This window comes from Bufo gargarizans, chromosome 2 (genome assembly GCF_014858855.1).
Source record: "Bufo gargarizans isolate SCDJY-AF-19 chromosome 2, ASM1485885v1, whole genome shotgun sequence".
Taxonomy (NCBI): domain Eukaryota; kingdom Metazoa; phylum Chordata; class Amphibia; order Anura; family Bufonidae; genus Bufo; species Bufo gargarizans.
In genome coordinates, this window is record NC_058081.1 from 481,121,319 (window position 1) to 481,144,724 (window position 23,406).

Below are 23,406 nucleotides of genomic sequence, written 5' to 3' on the forward strand. Positions count from 1 at the left end.
GTGGAGGGGGCGGGAACTTCTCCAGGCGTGAATTTTTCCCGCCTGGAGGTTCCTCCGCCCCCAGGGGATCGCACGCCGCCCTCCAGGCCGGATTCCTGTTAACCCTTTGGGTACAGGCCGGCCCCCAAAAAATGGGTCTGTTTAGTTGGCCCCCTTTTTTCTCCTGCCTCTCAGGTGCCCCTATATGGTGGCTCCCCTTTAGCCTCAGAGGCTGTGTTTCAATAAATAAAAAAAAAAAAAAAAAAAAGAATATATATGAATTTAATAATAATAGATCATGATTTCTATTAGACTGCGCAGGACGCTGCAGCCTCATCAGTAATGCTGCAAGTCTGCGTGACCTCTTTCCACGGACGGCATGGTGTTGCGCTCCCAGCCTGCGTCGCTGCTAGGGCATTTTCCCCTTTTAGGCGGTTTTCTTGCCTCTTCCAGGATACGGCGCTGGCCAAGTGCGTTCGGCCCTTCTGTAGGCAGCATTCATCGTCTCTCCAGTTATGGTGCCTGCCATGTGCATCCCCCCCCCTCCTAGGCGGGCTACTGCACTCTCCCTGGCTGGCCATGTGCATGACCCCCTTCTTAGGCGGAATACTGCATCTTCACCGGATACGGTGCTGGCCATGTGCACGACCCCCTTCCATAAGCGGAACGCTGCACTCTCTGGTTTTGCTGCCGGCCATGTGCGTGACCCCCTTCCGTGGGCGGAACGCAGCACTCACTGGATTCGCTGCCGGCCGTGTGCGTGAGCCGGCCATGTGCGTGACCCCCCTTCCTGGGCGGAACGCAGCACTCTCACTGGATCTGTTGCCGATCATGTGCATGACCCCCTTTTTTAGGCGGAATACTGCACTCTCACCGGATACGGTACTGGCTATGTGCACGACCCCCTTCTGTAGGCGGAATGCTGCACTCTCACTGATGTGCTATGTTGTACTTAGGTACTATGTTATTATGCTGTCTTAGGCGGTATGCTGCACTCTCATTGGATTCCCTGCCGGCCTTGGGTATGCCTCCTTCCCTCAGGCAGCTTACATACATCCCTCTGTCTGTGGTTGTTTCCTCGCAGGTACGTCACTGACCATGTGCGTGTGCCCAATACATGGAAGGGTGCTTGCACTCTCGCTGGATCCGCTGTCGGCCATATGCATGACCCCTCTTCCGGGGCGGTGTACGCACTCTTGCTGGATTCGCTGCCAGCCAGGGGCTTGCCTTCCTTCCTCAGGCGACATGCACGCATTCTTAGTGACTGTGTTTGTCTCTCGCCAGTACGTTGCTGGCCATGTGTATGACTCCCATGCATGGCGGTGTGCTCGCACTCTCCCTGGATGAGATGCTGGCCATGTGCTTTACCCCCCTTTTTTTCTGGGCGGCATGCTACACTCTCACCGGATACATTGCTGGCCATGTGAATGGCCCTCTAACAGGGGTGGAACGCTTGCACTTCCATTGGATACGGTGCTGGCCTTGTGCGTGACCACCTCTCATTTCAAGGGCAGAATTTGGCACGCTCATGAGATTCACGGCTGTCCTTATATGGCTGTGCTGGACTTGTACATGTCCCCCTTCGTTGGCAGAGTAGTTGCACTCTCGCTGAGTTCAGTGTTGGGTGCATTGTGGCACACTCACTTAATGCTGGGATACCCTGTGCATGTTCCCCTTTCGCTAGGTGGACCTCCTGCGTTCCTGCTGGTTTATAGGGTATGTCCTACTTCTCTGAAGTAGGTACGGCCTTAGGCATCACTTCCTTTTGGGACGGGCCTTTGCACTCTTGCCGACTGCTGTTGACCTGGTACAATTCCCCCCTTTCGGGGTGGACTGGTTGCGTTCCATCGCATGCTATGCTAGGTTTGTGCATAACTCCCTTTCAGGTTGCACTTGCAATTCCGTACATGCTGTGGCACTCTGGGGCGGGCCCCCCTTTTTCTAGGTGGGTTGGCCTTCTCGCTGCTTACGGGGCTGCTCGTACGTATGCCTCACCTGCTTCCTGCGGCATACCTTTGTTTCTTGGGATGCGATGCTTGCCGCAAGCCTTGCACTCGTCCCTAAGGAGTTCATTCTGTCCTCCTGACCGAACAGGTTCTATTGCTCTTTGCTGCACCGAGCTGGGTGGTGCTCATTCATTTCGTTGGCTTTTCATTCCAGGGAGTGTTCGTGGGTCCTAGATGCATGCCCATTCGTCCTTCTGCGGCATTGCTTACCTGCGCTGGTGGTCACATGGTCGAGAGTGCTGTTGTCTGCAGCGCCTCTCGAATTCTTCGTTGGCTCTGGCAGGACTGCGGTTCCCTTGCCTGCTGCAATTCCCTCCCCTTCGGATGCAGTGTGGTATGAGTCCTTCCTCTTGGCGCCTCTACGCTTCTGTCTGATCTGCTACCAGGTTCGGGCTGCTCTTCTCGGGAAGGTCACCCGACTTCTCTTGGGTGCTCGATTACCCGGGTCCGGAGGACCTCCGCCTTGGGTTCTTCACGGTATCAGCCTTCTGCGAGGCGGTGGACCGGGCGTCTCACAGTATAGTGGGTTCTGCTTTTGAGCTGTCCTATGGCTTCCCTGTTGCCCACTCCTCCTCCTTTCGGTGGGAGGGTGTTATGCCGGCCTCTGTCTCGACTGCCTTATCTCGCCGGCCTTGTTTGGCTCCCGCTCGGTACAGATCACTCCAATGTGGCTTCCCGCCTGACTTCAGAGGCTGTTCTTCGTTGTCCTCCCTTCTGGGGAGAGCATGGTTGTTCTTGTGGATGGTTCCGGTGTTCCTTTTGGCCTCGTACTGTCTCCCTTGTTCACACTGGCTGTATTAGCTGTGTGCCTATTTACCGAGTCTACCGCGTTCTGTCCTCCCGCTGAGTGCAGATTGCGTGGCCCATTCTAAGACGATGGTCCTGCTGTAGACTTACCTTCTCGATAACTTCGGGGGACTACCTTTTCATTCCAGATTCTCCTGATCTCCCACACCGGGACGGTACGACGTGGTTACGTCAGCATGGACTTTAGCCTGTCTTCTCCTGGCATCTGGCGGATCGTTTGGGTTCTTTCCATCTGTCCTTCTGCTTCCCCATTCGGGTGGATACGGGATAACGTTGTTCGAGGGCCGATGGGACTATTTTTGTCGACCCTTCTGCCTGTGCTGCTGGTTTGCGCCTGATCACATTGGGTTTTCGCCCGCTTGCCAGGCGACTCTAGCGGGTTCGCTACTGTCCACTCCTGGCAGTGTTTCGTCCAGGATCTGTCGTAGGGCTTAGGTTTTTTTGTCTGGGGTTCTGTGGGAAGCTGTGCATTCCCCACTCTGAATTTCTCTCCCCATGGTTCGGTCTTTTACTTGAGGTGTCAAGTGTCGGCGCTGTTCTTCCTCTTCCAGCGTTCTCGGCCCCCTGGGCCTGCCAAGACCTTCTTCCTCGGAGTGGCTCTTTGGTTCCTCTGTGCTGTCCTTCGGTACCGCCCTGGGGACTTTATACTGAGCTCTCGGTGCTCCAATCTTGTCCTTGGAGCCGTTACAGAAGTTCTCTCTACCCCTTCTGTCCTGTACGGTTGTGTTCCGTATCAGTCGTGTCTCTGACGGGTGCCGGAATGGTCCTTTTTTTGTTCCAAGCCTTCTGTCTTTTCCAGGACAGGGCTGTTCTACATCCCATTTCTTCCTTCCTTCCTTCTGAAGGTGGTGTTTGCCTTTCGCTTCAACACCTCACCTGTTTGGGCCTTGCCGCTTTTACTTGGGGATCTCCGACTCTTGTAGCCGTTCGGCCTCTTGGGTTTCCAGGAGGTCTGTGCATAGGGTTGACTGACTCCAGGGTGGTTTTCCTCCGCTTGATCAGTTTGGCTATTGCTGAGGTTACCGCACCGAGGGCAGGATTCTGTCTTTGGTGTCACCGTTCATTTCGCCAGAGCGGTTGGTGCCTCCTGGGCCGGAGGCATTGGGCTTCGGCCATGCATTTGGGCAGGGCGGCCACGGGTCTACCTTACGCGCCTTGCCGTGTTCTACAGGGTGCATACTCTGACTTTGGCAGATGCTGCCTTGCCCTGCCTGGGGTTGCGGGCGGCGGTTCATTGATGCCTTTCGGGTGCTTCACCTTGGGCTGTGGTCCCTCCCCCTTTTGGACTGCTTTTGAACGTCCCAAGGTCTTCTGTGTCCCCCAAGGAAACTGGGCGAGAAAACGAGATTTTTGTATTACTTACCAGTAAAATCTCTTTCTCGCTCTTTCCTTGGGGGACACAGGCACCCACCCATTCATTGTTTTTTCTCTGTACGGTTTCCGAGTTTTTTTGTTACCCGTCGGGTTGTTGGCTTGTTGGTTCCTTGTTGGACTTTGCCTTTTCTCACTGCTTGGACACGCAACTGGCAGTCTCTCTCTCCAGGCTGAGGGTATAGCTGTGGAGGAGGGGCTTAACAGTCTTCACTTAGTGTCACGCCTCCTATGGAGATGAGCTATACCCAAGGTCTTCTGTGTCCCCCAAGGAAAGAGCGAGAAAGAGATTTTACTGGTAAGTAATACAAAAATCTCTTTTTTTTTTTTTGCATTTTAAAGGTCTGCGAATTTGCAGACAGGAAAGCCGGATCCGTTTTGCTGGAACACTTAATGCCGGCACTAATGCACTTCAATGTGCAAGTGATCAGTATTTTTGGCCGGAGAGGAAACATAAGAGGGACTGAACTGATGCATCCTGAACGGATTGCTCTCCATTCAGAATGCATTAGGATAAAACTGATCAGTTTTTTTCCGGTATTGAGCCCCGAGGACGGAACTCGATACTGGAAAACTTTAATGCAAGTGTGAAAGTACCCTAAAACTTTCCCTTCAGGGGGTGGCACATCGCATCCCCCCCTTCCGTTCTCCGGTGGAACCCTGAGATTTGAATTTGGTCCTAGATGCCCTTTGTCGGGGGGTAATAATTGAATTAAGAATTGTTAATTATGGACATAAAAATAATTAACCATAACAAATAAAATGTATTGTATACATTTGACCTTAGAAGCTTTAATTCAAAGCTATAGGGATTAATTCTGACACTTGTAGTAATTAGAAACAGACCTCTAGGCGTCTCTGAATGTTTCTCACACTGTTGATTTTATGGATCATATATGGCCTTGTTTTCTCACAGAGATATCAGTACTTCCTGTCATACCAAAGATGTGAATAATTGTTACAAAACGCACATCTTCACAGACACTTTGAGACGAATATTCTCCTAATGAGAGATAGAGACTATATAGATATCTCTATTTATTTTATACTGGATGCATGTTGTCTTCGTAACATATAACAATATAATATAAACAAATACATATATATGTCCTACTGATTGTCTTATGCTAAGGACTAACTAAGGCTCATTAAATGAATACATGAATATTATATATTTTGCGTCATTAAGAAATACCAAATTGTATAGGTAATTATCACCAGCTGCATAGAGCTTATCTTTATCTCCAATCATTAATTTATAAGTAGAGTATTCATTTAGAAGAATAACACCTTGTGCGACCTTACTTTGGCCTACTCCAAGATATACAAAATTGTAACTATAGTCGAGCAATGAACATCCATCTTGACTAGAATAATCGGATATTAATGCATTTACCTATGAAAAGGCACAACACCTTCAGTTCTCTCCCTTTTGAGCCCTTGAAGGAGGTCTCACTTTCTTAGGTCTCCTTTTAAAGTTGTGTTTTTAGTCGTGATTACTTCCATTCGCAGAGTCTCCTAGCTGGCTCTCTCTTGTCTGTCACCCATTTTGTTTTTTCACCAGGACAAGGTTGTTCTGCGCCCAGTTTCCTCCTTTCTTCACAAGGTGGTTTCTTACTTCCACATTGAGGAGATTGTTCTGCCCCAACCCTTCTCACCCCAGAGAGTGGTCTCCAGTCTGGATGTGGTTCGGGCACTCCGGCTGTATCTCCAGTTAACTGAGTCCTTCCATCGGTCTGACTCTTTGTCATCCCTGATGGCTCGCGTAAGGGTTTGCAAGCCTCCAAAGCTACCATCTTCCGTTGGATTAAGTCGGCTGTCAAGGAAGCTTATGTGGCGAAGGGTCGTGAGCCTCCCTCCGGTTGACCGCTCACTCCACTAGGTGGTTCGGTATCTATCCTCTGCTTCCCAGGTCTGCAAGGCTGCCGCCTCGGCCTCAGTTCACACCTTCCCCAAGTTCTACCATATCTATTCCTTGGCCTCTGCTGATGCTAGAGTGGGTCGCTGTGGATCTCTCCTCTGAGTGACCATGGGCCTCCTGACTGCCTCTCTAATTAGTGCTCTCCTTGCCTGGGCTTTCAGTTTAGGTTGACTGCAACGTCTTAGTAGGTTTGCAGTTGTGCAATACTCCCATGTTTGGATGATTGAACAGTGCTCTGAGATGTTCAGAGCTTTGGCTATTTTTTTATAACCTAATCCTGCTTTACACTTCTCTAAAACTTTCTCCCGGACCTGTCTGGTGTGTTTCTTGGTTTTCATGATGCTGTTTGACCACTAATGTTTTCTAACAAACCTCTGAGGTCTTCACAGAACAGTTATAGCTATATTGATAATAAATTACACCCAGGTTGACTATATTTACTAATTAAGTGACTTCTGAAGGCAATTGGTCACACTGCATTTTGTTTAGGGGGTATCTGAGTACACGGGGCAGGCAGGACTGTACCAGCAATGTCCCTATTCCCCACTCTGGGATAATTAGGGATACCAGTTCCCTGCGTTATCTACACTCTGAATCAATTGACGACCATACCAAGTTACTTGCCTAGACGTGGTGTATCTCCTTTACCACGCTTGGCCTGTCCCTATTGGCGTTAAGTCGGACTGGTAAGACTGTGCTATGTTTCTAAGTTAAATATATTATCCTTTTGACTGTGGTGCTAGGTTTTAATTATTATCAGTTAGTTATATTTTAGTTCCCTTTTTTGCTCCCCTAGGGGGAATCTGTTTCCTATCGCATTTAAGTTTGTGGATGTAACATTGAAAAGATTTGGGAAAGTTCAAGGGGTATGAATACTTTTTCAAAGCACTGTATCTAACAGTGTCAAATGGGTTGTGAGGTTTGTAAAAGTGGATGAAGAAAATGTATAATGAAAGTTTGCTGTTAAAGGGATTGTCCAGGTTACATTGCAGTGATTGTGTAGTGTATTTACAGCTTCCTCTCCTGTTCACTTAAATCGGGCTATTGGTTTAAATTACACTTCACCAAGTAGACGGCTTACAGGTAAAAAGTGAAGAGGACATAGCACTTGCACAGCTGCCACAACCTCTTTAACCACTTCAGCCCCGCTAGCTGAAACCCCCTTAATGACCAGGCCACTTTTTACACTTCTGCACTACACTCCTTTCACCGTTTATCGCTCGGTCATGCAACTTACCACCCAAATGAATTTTACCTCCTTTTCTTCTCACTAATAGAGCTTTCATTTGGTGGTATTTCTCGTGCTTTTTTCCATTGGGGGACACAGACCATGGGTATAGCTTAGAGGTATTAGTAGGAGGGACACTATGCAAATGAAAGAGCTCCTCCTCCTCGGGCTATACCCCCAGACTCCACCAGGAGGAACTCAGTCTTTGCTTAGTGTCTGGTGAAGGAGGTTGACACTCTCTGATTCTACTCCTTTTTGTTATTTTTATTCTAGATGGGGACACAGGTCGGCATGGCGCCTTCCTGGTCCCCCGTGGAGTGCCCGCCGCCGTCTTTGGGACGTTGCCTGGCTGCCTCCATTTCCCCCCAAGAAGATAAGTGGATCCGGGCTCGACCTGTTAGCTCCGGCATCCCACCAGCTGCTGGGACGCCTGCTGCCTACCCTCCTCCAGAGCACTGTTCTCCTGGATTGGAGTCAGAAGTCTGAAGAGGCGCATCCCTGCTGGTCTGGACATCGAGGGAGCATGCTGAGCAGATAAGTGTTGCCCAATCCCTCCCCCTCCCTCTGTGTCTATTTGTCTGTGGCTACCTGGGTGAACTTGAAGAAGGATCCTGATGGGGCACTTTCTTCATTTTGGCACTGGAGTACTGGCATCTCTTCCCCCTTAAACTGTGGGCTTCAGCGCTTCTCTCGTCGGGCCTTGGCTGCTGCGCTCCCTCAGCGCCCGCCGGCAGGCCGCTCCTCCACGTGGTGTTTGTTTAAATCACGCGCGCGCTTGCGCTTATTTTCGCGCATATTTTCGCGCGTGCGCTTATTTTCGCGCATATTTTCGCGCATATTTTCGCACGCGCGCATATTTTCGCGCGCGCGCTTATTTTTCGCGCGCGCGCTTATTTTTCGCGCGCTTTTTTCGCGCCATAATGACGCGTTCGGGGAGGCGGAGCCTCGGCATGCCGCTCTGACTCTCCTTACACCGGAGACTCTGTTTGCTCATGGCCGTGCAGCTCCATCACTCTACTCCGTTTTGTGCCAGGCAAGCAGGTAGCTCAGTGGTACTGCTGCTGCTGCCCCATGTCCAGGCTTTCTGAGTTCAAAGCCCCTTTCAGCCTTCAAAAATTGTTTATATTATTCTAGATGGGGACACAGGTCGGCATGGCGCCTTCCTGGTCCCCCGTGGAATGCCCGCTGCCGTCCTTGGACGCTGCCTGGCTGCCTCCATTGCCCCCCAAAGAAGACAAGTGGATCCGGGCTCGACCTGCAGCTCCGGTATCCCACCAGCTACTGGGTCTCCTGCTGCCACCCTCCACCAGAACACTGCACTCCTGGACAAGGAGTCAGAAGCCTGATGAGGTGCATCCCTGCTGGTCCTGGAGTCGAGGGAGAAGTTCTGCAGGAGAAGTTCTGCAGGAGCAGATAAGTATTACCTGCATCCCTGCCTTACCCCCCTCCTCCACCCCTCCTCCACGTCCCTGGGGGCCTGCGGTCCCCGCTTGGGCATCTGCCATGTCCAGCGCGGCCGCTAAATTGGTCTTAGTCGCCAAGGCAACCATGTCCTTTAATCCTGTGGCGCTAACGACTCCATCTCTCTCAGTGGTCCCCACAGTGGGTGACTGACTACGAAGAGGCAGCGTGAGCGGCAGCATCACACCTCGGATGTCTCCGTCTCTCCACCCCCCTCACCTCGCCGGTGGCGCTTGCGGACTGCTCTTCCCCCTCCCTAGGGAGAGTAATCCGAAGGAGAATTATCCGGCTCGGACGAGCCAGGTCCTTTTTGGACTATAGGGCATTTTCAAATCCTGTGACGCCAACCACCTCTCTAAGTGGTTTTCCACAGAAGACGCCCGACTACTAACAGGGAGCGTGAGCAGCAGCATCCCTCCTCGGATGGCTCTGGCTCTCCCCCCCCCCCCCCCCCTCGTCTAGAGGCGCGTTCGGGCGACTCTCCCCTCCCTTAGGGAGCGCAAGTCTGAAGGAGAATTTCCGGCTCTGATTAGGTCATGGAGCGGGACCCCTCGCCTAAGCTCTCCACCAGGGTGGCTGACTTAGTGGTGACTGTCCGAGACACCTTTTATTCTCCAAGGGGATTCTCCTCCTTCCACTGGTCAGGAGTTCCCCCTTTTTCCGTCCAGGCAGTCGGAGACTACCATGTTCCCGGTCCATGAGGGATTTTTCCGCGGTCATGTCCAGGGCCTGGGGTGGTCTTAATAAGGTTCTCGACCACCCAGCGCATGAATATACTTTCCTTTCCCTGCTGACGGCGAGGAGAGGTGTCTCCTCCCCCTAAGGTGGATCCTCCGGTGGCCGGATTAGCCAATTATGTGGCCCTTCCTGTCTTAGTCAGTTCCTCTTTCCAGGATGCTGTAGACAGACGCATAGACTCTCTTCCAGGTCCTTTTTTCGCTGGCAGCGCGTCCCTGTGACCTACCTTTCACTCAGCAGGGGTAGCCAGTGCTCTCTCGGTGTGGTTACAACACCACCACCAGGAACTGGCGGTACGAGATGCGGCTACTAACACACTGGAGTTAGTTCTCCAGATGTCTCAGGCTTCTAAGATTCTTTGCGAAGCTTCTAGGGACATTGTTTCCCTCTTTGCCCGCAGGTTGGCCATCTCTGTCACTCAGCGCGAAGAGATTTGATTGAAGGTGTGGGATGCTGACGCCTCCACCAAGCGTTCCCTTGCTAATCTCCCCTTTGGGGTTTCCAGACCTTATGGGGATCAGCTGGACGAGTTCATCTCTGCATGCCTTTTGCCGTTTCTCATCTGGTAGGCCGTCGCCTGCTTCCTCCGCCGGGGGTTTCAGGTCGCCCGCAAAGAGCCCTTCCTTTGCACCAGCCTTCCCGGCACTAGAGAGCCCAGTCAGCCCGCCCTGCTGCTCCTAGGCCTATCACATGTCCCGATTGCGGAATCCCACCATCGATTCCTGCGCTTCGCCATTATGGGTCGACACTGTCAGTTTGTCGCCCTTCCTTCGGGTTGGCGACCACCCCGCGGGTCCTTGCCACGGTCCTGGACCGCTCATGGCGCTTCTTCGTACCAGGGGCATTCCTTTGCTGCCCTATCGGGACGATATCCGGATAGAGGCCCCCCTCTCTACCGCAGACCACGGACAGCGTCCGGATCACTGTTCAGACCCTGGAACGGTTCGGCTGGCTGGTAACTTTCCCAAACTCCTGCCTCTTCCCGTCCCAGAGGCTCTCCTTCCGGAGGGTGATTTTGGACACCTCGGCTGCCTAAGTATTCTACCAGCCTTCAAGTCCTCCCAGGTCCAGGGGGCAGTGTCGCATCTGCTGCGCTCCCCGTGCCTCTCCATTCGGGAATACTTGCAGGTCCTGGGTCTTATGGTAGCCTCTTTCGAGGCCTTCCATATGCCCAGTTTCACACTCGCCTGGCGCAACAGGAGATCCTTTACCTTTCAGCGGGTTCGGGCAGCTCTCCCTTGGTGGCTGTTCCCAAAGAACCTGAGGTCGGGGAGTTCCTTTCTCGCATTCTCCTGGACGATCGCCGCCACCGATGCCAGCATCCTGGGTTGGGGAGGGCGTTTTCCAGTCTCGCACGGTTCAAGGAATTTGGTCGGCGGCAGAGTCTCGCCTTCCAATCAACTTTCTGGAACTGAGGGCGATTTTTTCCGCTCTCTCTCTCCTATGGGACCTCTCTCCTTGCGGGCCTCCCAGTGCGGGTTCAAACGGGCAATGCCGCGGCCGTGGCCTATATCAACCATCAGGGCGGGACCCGCAGCCGGATGGTGATGCAGGAGGTGAAGAGAATTCTGACGTGGGCGGAGACGCACGTTCCGGTGTTGTCAGCAGTTTGCATTCCAGGAGTGGACAACTGGACAGCGGACTTTCTAAGCCACAACACGGTGGATCCAAGCGGGTGGTCTCTGCATCCAGAAGGGTTCGAGGAAATCTGCCACAGATGGGACCGTCCGGATGTGGACTTAATGGCGTCCGGGTTCAACAACAAGATCCCAGTGGTCCTGGCTCGCGCCCGAGATCCGGAGGCGTACGGATGGATGCGCAGGTGTCTCCGTGGCAGGACTTCAGCCTCCTCTGTTTTCCTCTCCTACCAAAGGGTCTACGCCAGTTCGAGGCGGAAGGGACTCCGACCGTTCTCATCACCCCAGAGTGGCCTCGCCGCGCGTGGTTTTTTCGGACGTGGCTCGGTTGCTGGCGGACGCCCCATGGCCTCTTCCCGACGGACAGGACCTACTGTCTCAGGGCCCGTTCTTCCACCGGAATTTGCGGTCTCTTCGTTTACCGGCATGACTGTTGAAACCGCCATCCTGATAAAGATGGGGTTCTCGGATTCAGTGGTTAGGACCATGATCAGTCCGGGGAAGTCTTCTTCCTCCCGGATTTACTATCGTACCTGGATGGCCTTCCTATCCTTTTTTGAGGGTTCGGGGTTCCCTCCCCTTCGGTTTTCCATCTTGATGGTACTGTCTTTTCTTCAGTCTGGGCTTGTGCAGGGACTGTCGCTTAGTTCCCTGTAAGGTTAGGTTTCGGCGCGGGCCGTCAGAGGTCCCTTGCTCTTAAGGGTCCGGTGGTGACCTTTCTTCGGCGGTGGCGCATTCGGTTCCCCGTATGTTCCCCCTTTGTCTCCTTGGGATCTCAATTTGGTTCTGCGCGCTCTGCTGTCGGCCCCCTTCGAGCCTTTGAGGAGGGTCTCTCTGACTGTTCTCATCTGGACTTCCTTGTGACCATAGCTTCTGATACAGCTACATAGCGTAGTGATTAAAGTTCTGGGCTATTATGCAGTGGCTGTGAGTTCACGTCCCATCACGAGCTTTTAAGTCAGACTGGTGTCGGAGCTGGCCGCTCTTTCCTGTCAGGAGCCTTTCTGGTTTTCCACCAGGATTAGGTTGTGCTCCGTCCAGTCCCCTTCCTTTTGCCCAGGGTGGTCTCTCCCTTCCGCCTTGATGAGGATCTTGTCCTGCCTTCCTTTTGTCCTTCTCCGGCTAACCCCAAGGAATGCACTCTGCATTCCCTGGATGTTGTACGGGTCCTGGAGGTGTGTCTCGCGGCTACTGCTTCCGTCCGCCGTTCTTGGCGCTCTGGATCTGCTTGGCTATTTCCGCGGCTTGTCACGCTTGTGGTGGAGTTCCCCCGGCTAGAATTGCCGTTCTCTCCATTGGGGCGGAGGGGGCTTCCTGGGCAAGACGCAGTCGTGCCTCTGCGTCTCAGCTGTGTACGGCGGCCACCTGGTCGTCCTTGCATACCTTTGCAAATTTTTGTCAGTTGCATTCACTGGCTTCGGCTGATGCGGCTTTGGCCGCAGGGTTTTGCAGGCTGTGGTTCCTGTTTGACCGTTGGGGCGTTCCTCCTGGCGGTGCTGGTATTTTTTCCCACCCCATGGACTGCTTTTGGACGTCCCATGGTCTGTGTCCCCCAATGGAAAAAAGCACGAGAAAAGGAGATTTTTGTGAAACTCACCTGTAAAATCTTTTTCTCGTCTTTTCCATTGGGGGACACAGCTCCCACCCATTATTCCTGTTGCAGGAGGGGTCTTTAGTTCAGTTTTTCTGTTTCTGGTTGGACCTTATGGCTTGGTCCGATGGTTTCCATGATTTTTTCTTGCTCCTTCTCCTACTGCTTGTGCAACGCCTGAGTTCCTCCTGGTGGAGTCTGGGGGTATAGCCCGAGGAGGAGGAGCTCTTTCATTTGCATAGTGTCCCTCCTACTAATACCTCTAAGCTATACCCATGGTCTGTGTCCCCCAATGGAAAAGACGAGAAAAAGATTTTACAGGTGAGTTTCACAAAAATCTCCTTTTTATTGCTGCTGACATTTTTTACTTTTTTTTGTTATTAATTGAAATGTAACGATTTTTTTGCAAAAAGGACATTTTTCACTTTCAGCTGTAAAATTTTGCAAAAAAAAACGACATCCATATATAAATTTTTCGCTAAATTTATAGTTCGACATGTCTTTGATAAAAAAAAAATGTTTGGGCAAAAAAAAAATGGTTTGGGTAAAAGTTATAGCGTTTACAAACTATGGTACAAAAATGTGAATTTCCGCTTTTTGAAGCAGCTCTGACTTTCTGAGCACCTGTCATGATTCCTGAGGTTCTACAATGCCCAAACAGTAGAAAACCCCCACAAATGACCCCATTTCGGAAAGTAGACACCCTACGGTATTCGCTGATGGGCATAGTGAGTTCATAGAACTTTTTATTTTTTGTCACAAGTTAGCGGAAAATGATGATGATTTTTTCTTTTTTTCTTACAAAGTCTCATAGTCCACTAACTTGCGACAAAAAATAAAAAATTCTAGGAACTCGCCATGCCCCTCACGGAATACCTTGGGGTGTCTTCTTTCCAAAATGGGGTCACTTGTGGAGTAGTTATACTGCCCTGGCAATTTAGGGGCCCAAATGTGTGAGAAGTATTTTGCAATCGAAATGTGTAAAAAATGACCGGTGAAATCCGAAAGGTGCACTTTGGAATATGTGCCCCTTTGCCCACCTTGGCTGCAAAAAAGTGTCACACATGTGGTATCGCCGTACTCAGGAGAAGTTGGGGAATGTGTTTTGGGGTGTCATTTTACATATACCCATGCTGGGTGAGAAAAATATCTTGGTCAAATGCCAACTTTGTATAAAAAGATTGGAAAAGTTGTCTTTTGCCAAGATATTTATCTCACCCAGCATGGGTATATGTAAAATGACACCCCAAAACACATTCCCCAACTTCTCCTGAGTACTGCGATACCAGATGTGTGACACTTTTTTGCAGCCAAGGTGGGCAACGGGGCACATATTCCAAAGTGCACCTTTTCGGATTTCGCAGGCCATTTTTTACACATTTTGATTGCAAAGTTCTTCTCACACATTTGGGCCCCTAAATTGCCAGGGCAGTATAACTACGCCACAAGTGACCCCATTTTGGAAAGAAGACACCCCAAGGTATTCCGTGAGGGGCATGGCGAGTTCCTAGAATTTTTAATTTTTTGTCGCAAGTTAGTGGAATATGAGACTTTGTAAGGAAAAAAGAAAAAAAAAGTAAAATCCTCATTTTCCGCTAACTTGTGACAAAAAATTCTAGGAACTCGCCGTGCCCCTCACGGAATACCTTGGGGTGTCTTCTTTCTAAAATGGGGTCACTTGTGGCGTAGTTATACTGCCCTGGCAATTTAGGGGCCCAAATGTGTAAGAAGTACCTTGCAATCAAAATGTGTAAAAAATGGCCTGCGAAATCCGAAAGATGCACTTTGGAATATGTGCCCCTTTGCCCACCTTGGCTGCAAAAAAGTGTCACACATCTGGTATCGCCGTACTCAGGAGAAGTTGGGGAATGTGTTTTGGCGTGTCATTTTACATATACCCATGCTGGGTGAGAAAAATATCTTGGCAAAAGACAACTTTTCCAATTTTTTTTATACAAAGTTGGCATTTGACCAAGATATTTTTCTCACCCAGCATGGGTATATGTAAAATGACACCCCAAAACACATTCCCCAACTTCTCCTGAGTACGGCGATACCACATGTGTGACACTTTTTTGCAGCCTAGATGCGCAAAGGGGCCCAAATTCCTTTTAGGAGGGCATTTTTAGACATTTGGATCCCAGACTTCTTCTAACACTTTCGGGCCCCTAAAAAGCCAGGGACGTATAAATACCCCACATGTGACCCCACTTTGGAAAGAAGACACCCCAAGGTATTCAATGAGGGGCATGGCGAGTTCCTAGAATTATTATTATTATTTTTTTTTTGCATAAGTTAGCGGATATAGATTTTTTTATTTTATTTTTTTCTCACAAAGTCTCACTTTCCGCTAACTTAGGACAAAAATTTCAATCTTTCATGGACTCAATATGCCCCTCACGGAATACCTTGGGGTGTCTTCTTTCCGAAATGGGGTCACATGTGGGGTATTTATACTGCCCTGGCTTTTTAGGGGCCCTAAAGCGTGAGAAGAAGTCTGGAATATAAATGTCTAAAAATGTTTACGCATTTGGATTCCGTGAGGGGTATGGCGAGTTCATGTGAGATTTTATTTTTTGACACAAGTTAGTAGAATATGAGACTTTGTAAGAAAAAACAAAAACAAACAAAAAATTTCCGCTAACTTGTGCCAAAAAAAATGTCTGAATGGAGCCTGACAGGGGGGTGATCACCCATATAGACTCCCTGATCACCCCCCTGTCATTGATCACCCCCCTGTAAGGCTCCATTCAGACGTCCGTATAATTTTTACGGATCCATGGATACATGGATCGGATCCACAAAACACATGCGGACGTCTGAATGGAGCCTTACAGGGGGGTTATCAATGACAGGGGGTGATCAGAGAGTGTATATGGGTGATCACCCGCCTGTCATTGATCACCCCCCTGTAAGGCTCCATTCAGACGTCCGCATGATTTTTACGGATCCATGGATACATGGATCGGATCCACAAAACACATGCGGACGTCTGAATGGAGCCTTACAGGGGGGTGATCAATGACAGGGGGTGATCAGGGAGTGTATATGGGTGATCACCCGCCTGTCATTGATCACCCCCCTGTAAGGCTCCATTCAGACGTCCGTATGCTTTTTGCGGATCCGATCCATGGATCCGTAAAAATCATGCGGACGTCTGAATGGAGCCTTACAGGGGGGGTGATCAATGACGGGGTGATCAGGGAGTGTATATGGGTGATCACCCGCCTGTCATTGATCACCCCCCTGTAAGGCTCCATTCAGACGTCCGTATGCTTTTTGCGGATCCGATCCATGTATCCGTGGATCCGTAAAAATCATACGGACGTCTGAACGGAGCCTGACAGGGGGGTGATCAATGACAGGGGGGTGATCAATGACAGGGGGGTGATCAATGACAGGGGGGTGATCAATGACAGGGGGGTGATCAATGACAGGGGGGTGATCAATGACAGGGGGGTGATCAATGACAGGGGGGTGATCAATGACAGGGGGGTGATCAATGACAGGGGGGTGATCAATGACAGGGGGGTGATCAATGACAGGGGGGTGATCAATGACAGGGGGGTGATCAATGACAGGGGGGTGATCAATGACAGGGGGGTGATCAATGACAGGGGGGTGATCAATGACAGGGGGGTGATCAATGACAGGGGGGTGATCAATGACAGGGGGGTGATCAATGACAGGGGGGTGATCAATGACAGGGGGGTGATCAATGACAGGGGGGTGATAAATGACAGGGGGGTGATAAATGACAGGGGGGTGATAAATGACAGGGGGGTGATAAATGACAGGGGGGTGATAAATGACAGGGGGGTGATAAATGACAGGGGGGTGATCAATGACAGGGGGGTGATCAATGACAGGGGGGTGATCAATGACAGTGGGGTGATCATGGGTGATCAGGGGTTTATAAGGGGTTTATAAGGGGTTAATAAGTGACGGGGGGGGGGGGGTGTAGTGTGGTGTTTGGTGCGACTGTACTGAGCTACCTGAGTCCTCTGGTGGTCGATCCTAACATAAGGGACCACCAGAGCAGCAGGTAGGAGGTATATTAGACGCTGTTATGAAAACAGCGTCTAATATACCTGTTAGGGGTTAAAAAATTCGGATCTCCAGCCTGCCAGCGAGCGATCGCCGCTGGCAGGCTGGAGATCCACTCGCTTACCTTCCGTTCCTGTGAGCGCACGCGCGCCTGTGTGTGCGCGTTCACAGGAAATCTCGGCTCTCGCGGGAGGACGCGTATATGCGTCCACCCAGAAGAGCAGGACCGCCGGCAGGACGCAATCCTGCGTACGGCGGTCCTGAGGTGGTTAAGCAGCTGATCTGTTAGAGTGCCAGGGGTTAGACCCCCTTCTGAAATTTTTTTTATGACCTGTTTTAAAGGCTAGGTCCTCAATCTGTAGCCCAGACAACCCCTTCAAGTTTCTTTAGGCACTCATTGCCCACAAATGGCCTAAATCTAATGTGTGAATAAGAAAAATATAATTGCCTGTGTATTTATTTTATTTGTATTTTTTTATATTCTCATTGCAGCCAGTGACTGTGACTCCAAACATGACTACTCAATCTGTATCCAAGTTAAAAACAAAAACTCCCTCTACTGGGACACAACCAAAGGCAGATAGTTCAGAGAGTAGTGAATCAGAAAGTGAGGAGGAGCCAGGATTACAGGTAAAAATCATTGCCCGTACCTCCTTAGTTGTGAATGTGTAGTGACTGATTTGTGCCCTGTAGGTTGACACTGGCATTCGTAGGATACTGTCAGTAAAGATCACCAATGCCTACAAACTACTAGTCAACATTCCCTATTTCCGTCAATATTTATTCAGATCCCCCACTGATCAGATACTGATGACCTATCCAAATGATGGGTCATCCATTTAAAACAGAAAACCCCCTTTAACCGCCTCTTTCACACGAGTGTGACGTATTGGGTCCGGGTGCGTTCAGGGAAACTCGTACTATTTTGCAAGCAAGTTCAGTCAGTTTTGTCTGCAATTGCTTAGTTTTTTTTCTGCGCGAGTGCAATGCGTTTTGATGTGTGTTTCACACTCGTGATAAAAAAAAAAAAAGGTTTACTAACAACATCTCTTAGCAACCATCAGTGAAAAACGCACTGCATCCGCACCTGCTTGTGAATGCAATAAGTTTTTCACTGAAGCCCCATTCACTTCTCTGGGGCCAGGTCTGCGTGAAAAATGCAGAATCTAGAACATGCTGCGTTTTTCATGCAACGCAGAACTGATGCGTGAAAAATAAACGCTCATGTACACAGACCCATTGAAATGAATGGGTCCAGATTCAGTGCGGGTGCTATGCGTTCACGTCGCGCATTGCACCCGCGCCGAAAACTTGCTCGTGTGAAAGGGGCCTAACGGTTTTGCCCAAGCTCAGTTCGGGTGGTAGGGGAGTTCTGTTTTAGCTGCTCATATCTCCTGATTAATAGCAGTTAGGCTGTGTTCACATTTCAGTTATTTGATCAGTTATTTCCATTAGTGACTGAGCCAAAACCAAGTACAGGTCAAAAACAGAATAGGTGCAGATCTTTCCTTTATGTGCAGGCTTCACTACTGGTTTTGGCTCAAAAAAACTGATGGAAAAAACGGATCAAATAATTGAAGTGTGCCTGTGCAGTGGACCGCAAATTGCAGTCCACAATGCACCGGCACCGTCCGTGGGGCAGGCGCTTGGGGATTGCAGACCCATTCACTTGAATGAGTCCGCGATCCTTCCGTTCTGCAAAAAGCAATCTCCAGATTTGCGGACCCATTGAAATGAATGGGTCTGCATCCGTGATGTGGAATAGCCACAGAACGGTGCCCGTGTAGTGCGGATCCGCAAATGCGGTCCGCAGTACGGCAACGGGCAGCGCACGTTTGTGTGAACGGGCCCTTAGAGACATGGAAAGACAGAGTTGGCACAATATAAATCATAAAAACCTACAACCACCTCATATTATCCAAATTGTTCCCAGACCAAAGACAGCACAAATCCTAAAAAAAAAAAAGATTGATGGGACTATAACTCTAAAAAATATAATAAACCTAATTAATCAGAATATAAATACAGGTGTTAGTGTGTGGGGTGATACTTCAGCATACTGCACATTATGTCCGTGGTTAGGTTGCTATAGCTGTACATGGTCTGTTTCCTGAGCAGGTTACTATCTCCATGTGTATGTGTGCCATGTGCAACAATTGACTTGATTATTATATCTTTATGTATTTAACACAGTACCAGTATTTATAATATGGTCATAGAGCACCTAGGGTTCTGTGTATTTTTTTATGTATTCAGCATTATACAGATGAAACTCGAAAAATTTGAATATCATTTATTTCAGTAATGCAACTTAAAGGGATTCTGTCACCAGGTTTGGGGCTATAGAGCTGTGGACATGCACGGCTAGATCGCCGCTAGCATGTCCGCAATATACACTACGTGCAGAATTATTAGGCAAATGAGTATTTTGACCACATCATCCTCTTTATGCATGTTGTCTTACTCCAAGTTGTATAGGCTCGAAAGCCTACTACCAATTAAGCATATTAGGTGATGTGCATCTCTGTAATGAGAAGGGGTGTGGTCTAATGACATCAACACCCTATATCAGGTGTGCATAATTATTAGGCAACTTCCTTTCCTTTGGCAAAATGGGTCAAAAGAAGGACTTGACAGGCTCAGAAAAGTCAAAAATAGTGAGATATCTTGCAGAGGGATGCAGCACTCTTAAAATTGCAAAGCTTCTGAAGTGTGATCATCGAACAATCAAGCGTTTCATTCAAAATAGTCAACAGGGTCGCAAGAAGCGTGTGGAAAAACCAAGGAGCAAAATAACTGCCCATGAACTGAGAAAAGTCAAGCGTGCAGCTGCCAAGATGCCACTTGCCACCAGTTTGGCCATATTTCAGAGCTGCAACATCACTGGAGTGCCCAAAAGCACAAGGTGTGCAATACTCAGAGACATGGCCAAGGTAAGAAAGGCTGAAAGACGACCACCACTGAACAAGACACACAAGCTAAAAAGTCAATACTAGGCCAAGAAATATCTCAAGACTGATTTTTCTAAGGTTTTATGGACTGATGAAATGAGAGTGAGTCTTGATGGGCCAGATGGCTGGATTGGTAAAGGGCAGAGAGCTCCAGTCCGACTCAGACGCCAGCAAGGTGGAGGTGGAGTACTGGTTTGGGCTGGTATCATCAAAGATGAGCTTGTGGGGCCTTTTTGGGTTGAGGATGGAGTCAAGCTCAACTCCCAGTCCTACTGCCAGTTTCTGGAAGACACCTTCTTCAAGCAGTGGTACAGGAAGAAGTCTGCAAGGTAAGAAAAACATGATTTTCATGCAGGACAATGCTCCATCACACGCGTCCAAGTACTCCACAACGTGGCTGGCAAGAAAGGGTATAAAAGAAGAAAATCTAATGACATGGCCTCCTTGTTCACCTGATCTGAACCCCATTGAGAACCTGTGGTCCATCATCAAATGTGAGATTTACAAGGAGGGAAAACAGTACACCTCTCTGAACAGTGTCTGGGAGGCAGTGGTTGCTGCTGCACGCAATGTTGATGGTGAACAGATCAAAACACTGACAGAATCCATGGATGGCAGGCTTTTGAGTGTCCTTGCAAAGAAAGGTGGCTATATTGGTCACTGATTTGTTTTTGTTTTGTTTTTGAATGTCAGAAATGTATATTTGTGAATGTTGAGATGTTATATTGGTTTCACTGGTAAAAATAAATAATTGAAATGGGTATATATTTGTTTTTTGTTAAGTTGCCTAATAATTATGCACAGTAATAGTCACCTGCACACACAGATATCCCCCTAAAATAGCTAAAACTAAAAACAAACTAAAAACTACTTCCAAAAATATTCAGCTTTGATATTAATTTTTTTGGGTTCATTGAGAACATGGTTGTTGTTCAATAATAAAATTAATCCTCAAAAATACAACTTGCCTAATAATTCTGCACTCCCTGTATGTGTCCTATAGGGCTGTGTGGTTTTAATGTCTTTAAAAAAGGATTTTATAGATATGTAAATGTGTTGAATGTGTCCAAGGGGCTGTACGAATCTTACTTGTGCCAGCCTGTGAAGGAGCCCAGCACCGCCTACGTCTCCTCCTTTCATCAATGATAGATAGCCATAATCTCGCGAAGCGTATGCACGAGCTCGCGCATCGCGAGATTACGGCTAATCTCATATACTGCGGACATGCTAGCGGCTAATCACATATATTGCGGACATGCTAGCGGCGATCTAGCCGTGCATGTCCGCAGCTCTATAGCCCCAAACCTGGTGACAGAATCCCTTTAAAAGATGAAACTAATATATGAGAGAGACTCATTACATGCAAAGCGAGATATTTCAAGCCTTTATTTGTTATAATTTGGATGAGTATGGCTTATAGCTTATGAAACACCAAAGTCACAATTTTGAGGTACCCTTTGCTCAGGGGATATGGATTAATTAGCTGACTAAAGTGTGACCCTTTGAGCCTAGAATATTGAACCTTTTTCCCAAAATTCCATTGCATTACTGAAATGGACTTTTGCACGATATTCTAATTGTTCGAATTTCACCTGTATATTCAGCTAGTAGCTTAGTATAGCATCTGTAGCTCTGTGCAATACTTATGTACTCAGCTTCAGTTATTATTAGTTCTTGGATGTACTTGTCGTTGGTGCTAATCGTATTTTGCATGTATTCAGCACTACAAACCGGATTCCCAAAAAGTTGGGACACTACAAATCGTGAATAAAAACTGAATGCAATGATGTGGAGGTACCAACTTCTAATATTTTATTCAAAATAGAACATAAATCACAGAAAAAAAGTTTAAACTGAGAAAATGTACCATTTTAAGGGAAAAATATGTTGAATCAGAATTTCATGGTGTCAACAAATCCCCAAAAAGTTGGGACAAGGCCATTTTCACCACTGTGTGGCATCTCCCCTTCTTCTTACAGCACTCAACAGACCGAGGGGGGACCGAGGAGACCAGTTTCTCAAGTTTAGAAATGGGAATGCTCTCCCATTCTTGTCTAATACAGGTCTCTAACTGTTCAATCGTCTTGGGCCTTCTTTGTTGCACCTTCCTCTTTATGATGCGCCAAATGTTCTCTATAGGTGAAAGATCTGGACTGCAGACTGGCCATTTCAGTACCTGGATCCTTCTCCTACGCAGCCATGATGTTGTGATTGATGCAGAATGTGGTCTGGCATTATCTTGTTGAAAAATGCAGGGTCTTCCCTGAAAGAGATGACGTCTGGATGGGAGCATATGTTGTTCTACAACCTGAATATATTTTTCTGCATTGATGGTGCCTTTCCAGACATGCAATCTGCCCATGCCACAAGCACTCATGCAACACCATACCATCAGATGCAGGCTTCTGAACTGAGCGTTGATAACAACTTGGGTTGTCCTTGTCCTCTTTGGTCCGGATGACATGGTGTCCTAGATTCCCAAAAAGAACTTTGAATCGTGACTCATTTGACCACAGAACAGTCTTCCATTTTGCCACACTCCATTTTTAATGATCCCTGGCCCAGTGAAAACGCCCGAGCTTGTGGATCTTGCTTAGAAATGACTTCTTCTTTGCACTGTAGAGTTTCTGCTGGCAACGGCGGATGGCACGGTGGATTGTGTTCACTGACAATGGTTTCTGGAAGTATTACTGAGCCCATTCTGTGATTTCCTTTACTGTAGCATTCCTGTTTGTGGTGCAGTGTCGTTTAAGGGCCCGGAGATCACAGGCATCCAGTATGGTTTTACGGCCTTGACCCTTAGGCACAGAGATTGTTCACTTCAACCCCCCTAGCTGAAACACCCTTAATGACCAGGCCACTTTTTTCACTTCTGCACTACACTACTTTCACCGGGGGGTGATCAGGGAGTCTATATGGGGTGATGAGGGGTTAATAAGTGACGGGGGGGGGGGGGGGGGGGGGGGGTTTAGTGTAGTGGTGTTTGGTGCTACTTATTACTGAGCTGCCTGTGTCCTCTGGTGGTCGATCCAAGCAAAAGGGACCACCAGTGGACCAGGTAGCAGGTATATTAGACGCTGTTATCAAAACAGCGTCGTCTATACCTGTTGGGGGTTAAAAAAAAAAATCGCATCTCCAGCCTGCCAACGAACGATCGCCGCTGGCAGGCTGGAGATCCACTAGCTTACCTTCCGATCCTGTTCACAGGAAATCTCTGCTCACGCGAGATGACTCGTTTATGCGTCGCTCTGCGCAGAGCTGCCGCCTCCGGACCGCGATCCTGCGTTAGGCGGTCCGGAGGCGGTTAAAATGATACATTTACTCGGATTAAACGTTTGATCTGTCATCTACGTTCTATTACAAATAAAATATTGACATTTGCCATCTCCACATCATTGTATTCAGTTTTTATTCACAATTTGTTTAGTGTCCCTACTTTTTGGGAATCCGGTTTGTATATATTCAGCTAGAAGCTAAGTAGAGCATCTGCAGCTCTTTGCAATATCCATGCACTCAACCTTAATACTTATTTAGCTCTTGCATGTACTCGGCTCTATATATCTAGTTGGATATACCACTTTAGGTTTCTATCTTCTGTTGCCCTGGTGGAGTGCCTGATATATTTAGCCCGTTACATTCATCTGGGGCTTCTATAAATTGCTGCCCTGG

General features: G+C 48.7%; 1 protein-coding gene across 3 annotated transcripts in view; it reads left to right on the plus strand.

The window, feature by feature from the left end:
* Window positions 1-23,406, plus strand: part of TCOF1 (treacle ribosome biogenesis factor 1) — a 156,541-nt gene that overhangs the window by 48,140 nt on the left and 84,995 nt on the right. For all 3 annotated transcript variants that reach the window (XM_044281130.1, XM_044281131.1, XM_044281132.1), the window contains exon 8: window positions 17,279-17,416. In XM_044281130.1, coding sequence (XP_044137065.1) covers window positions 17,279-17,416 — 138 coding nt within the window. The remainder of the gene's footprint in view (window positions 1-17,278; window positions 17,417-23,406) is intronic.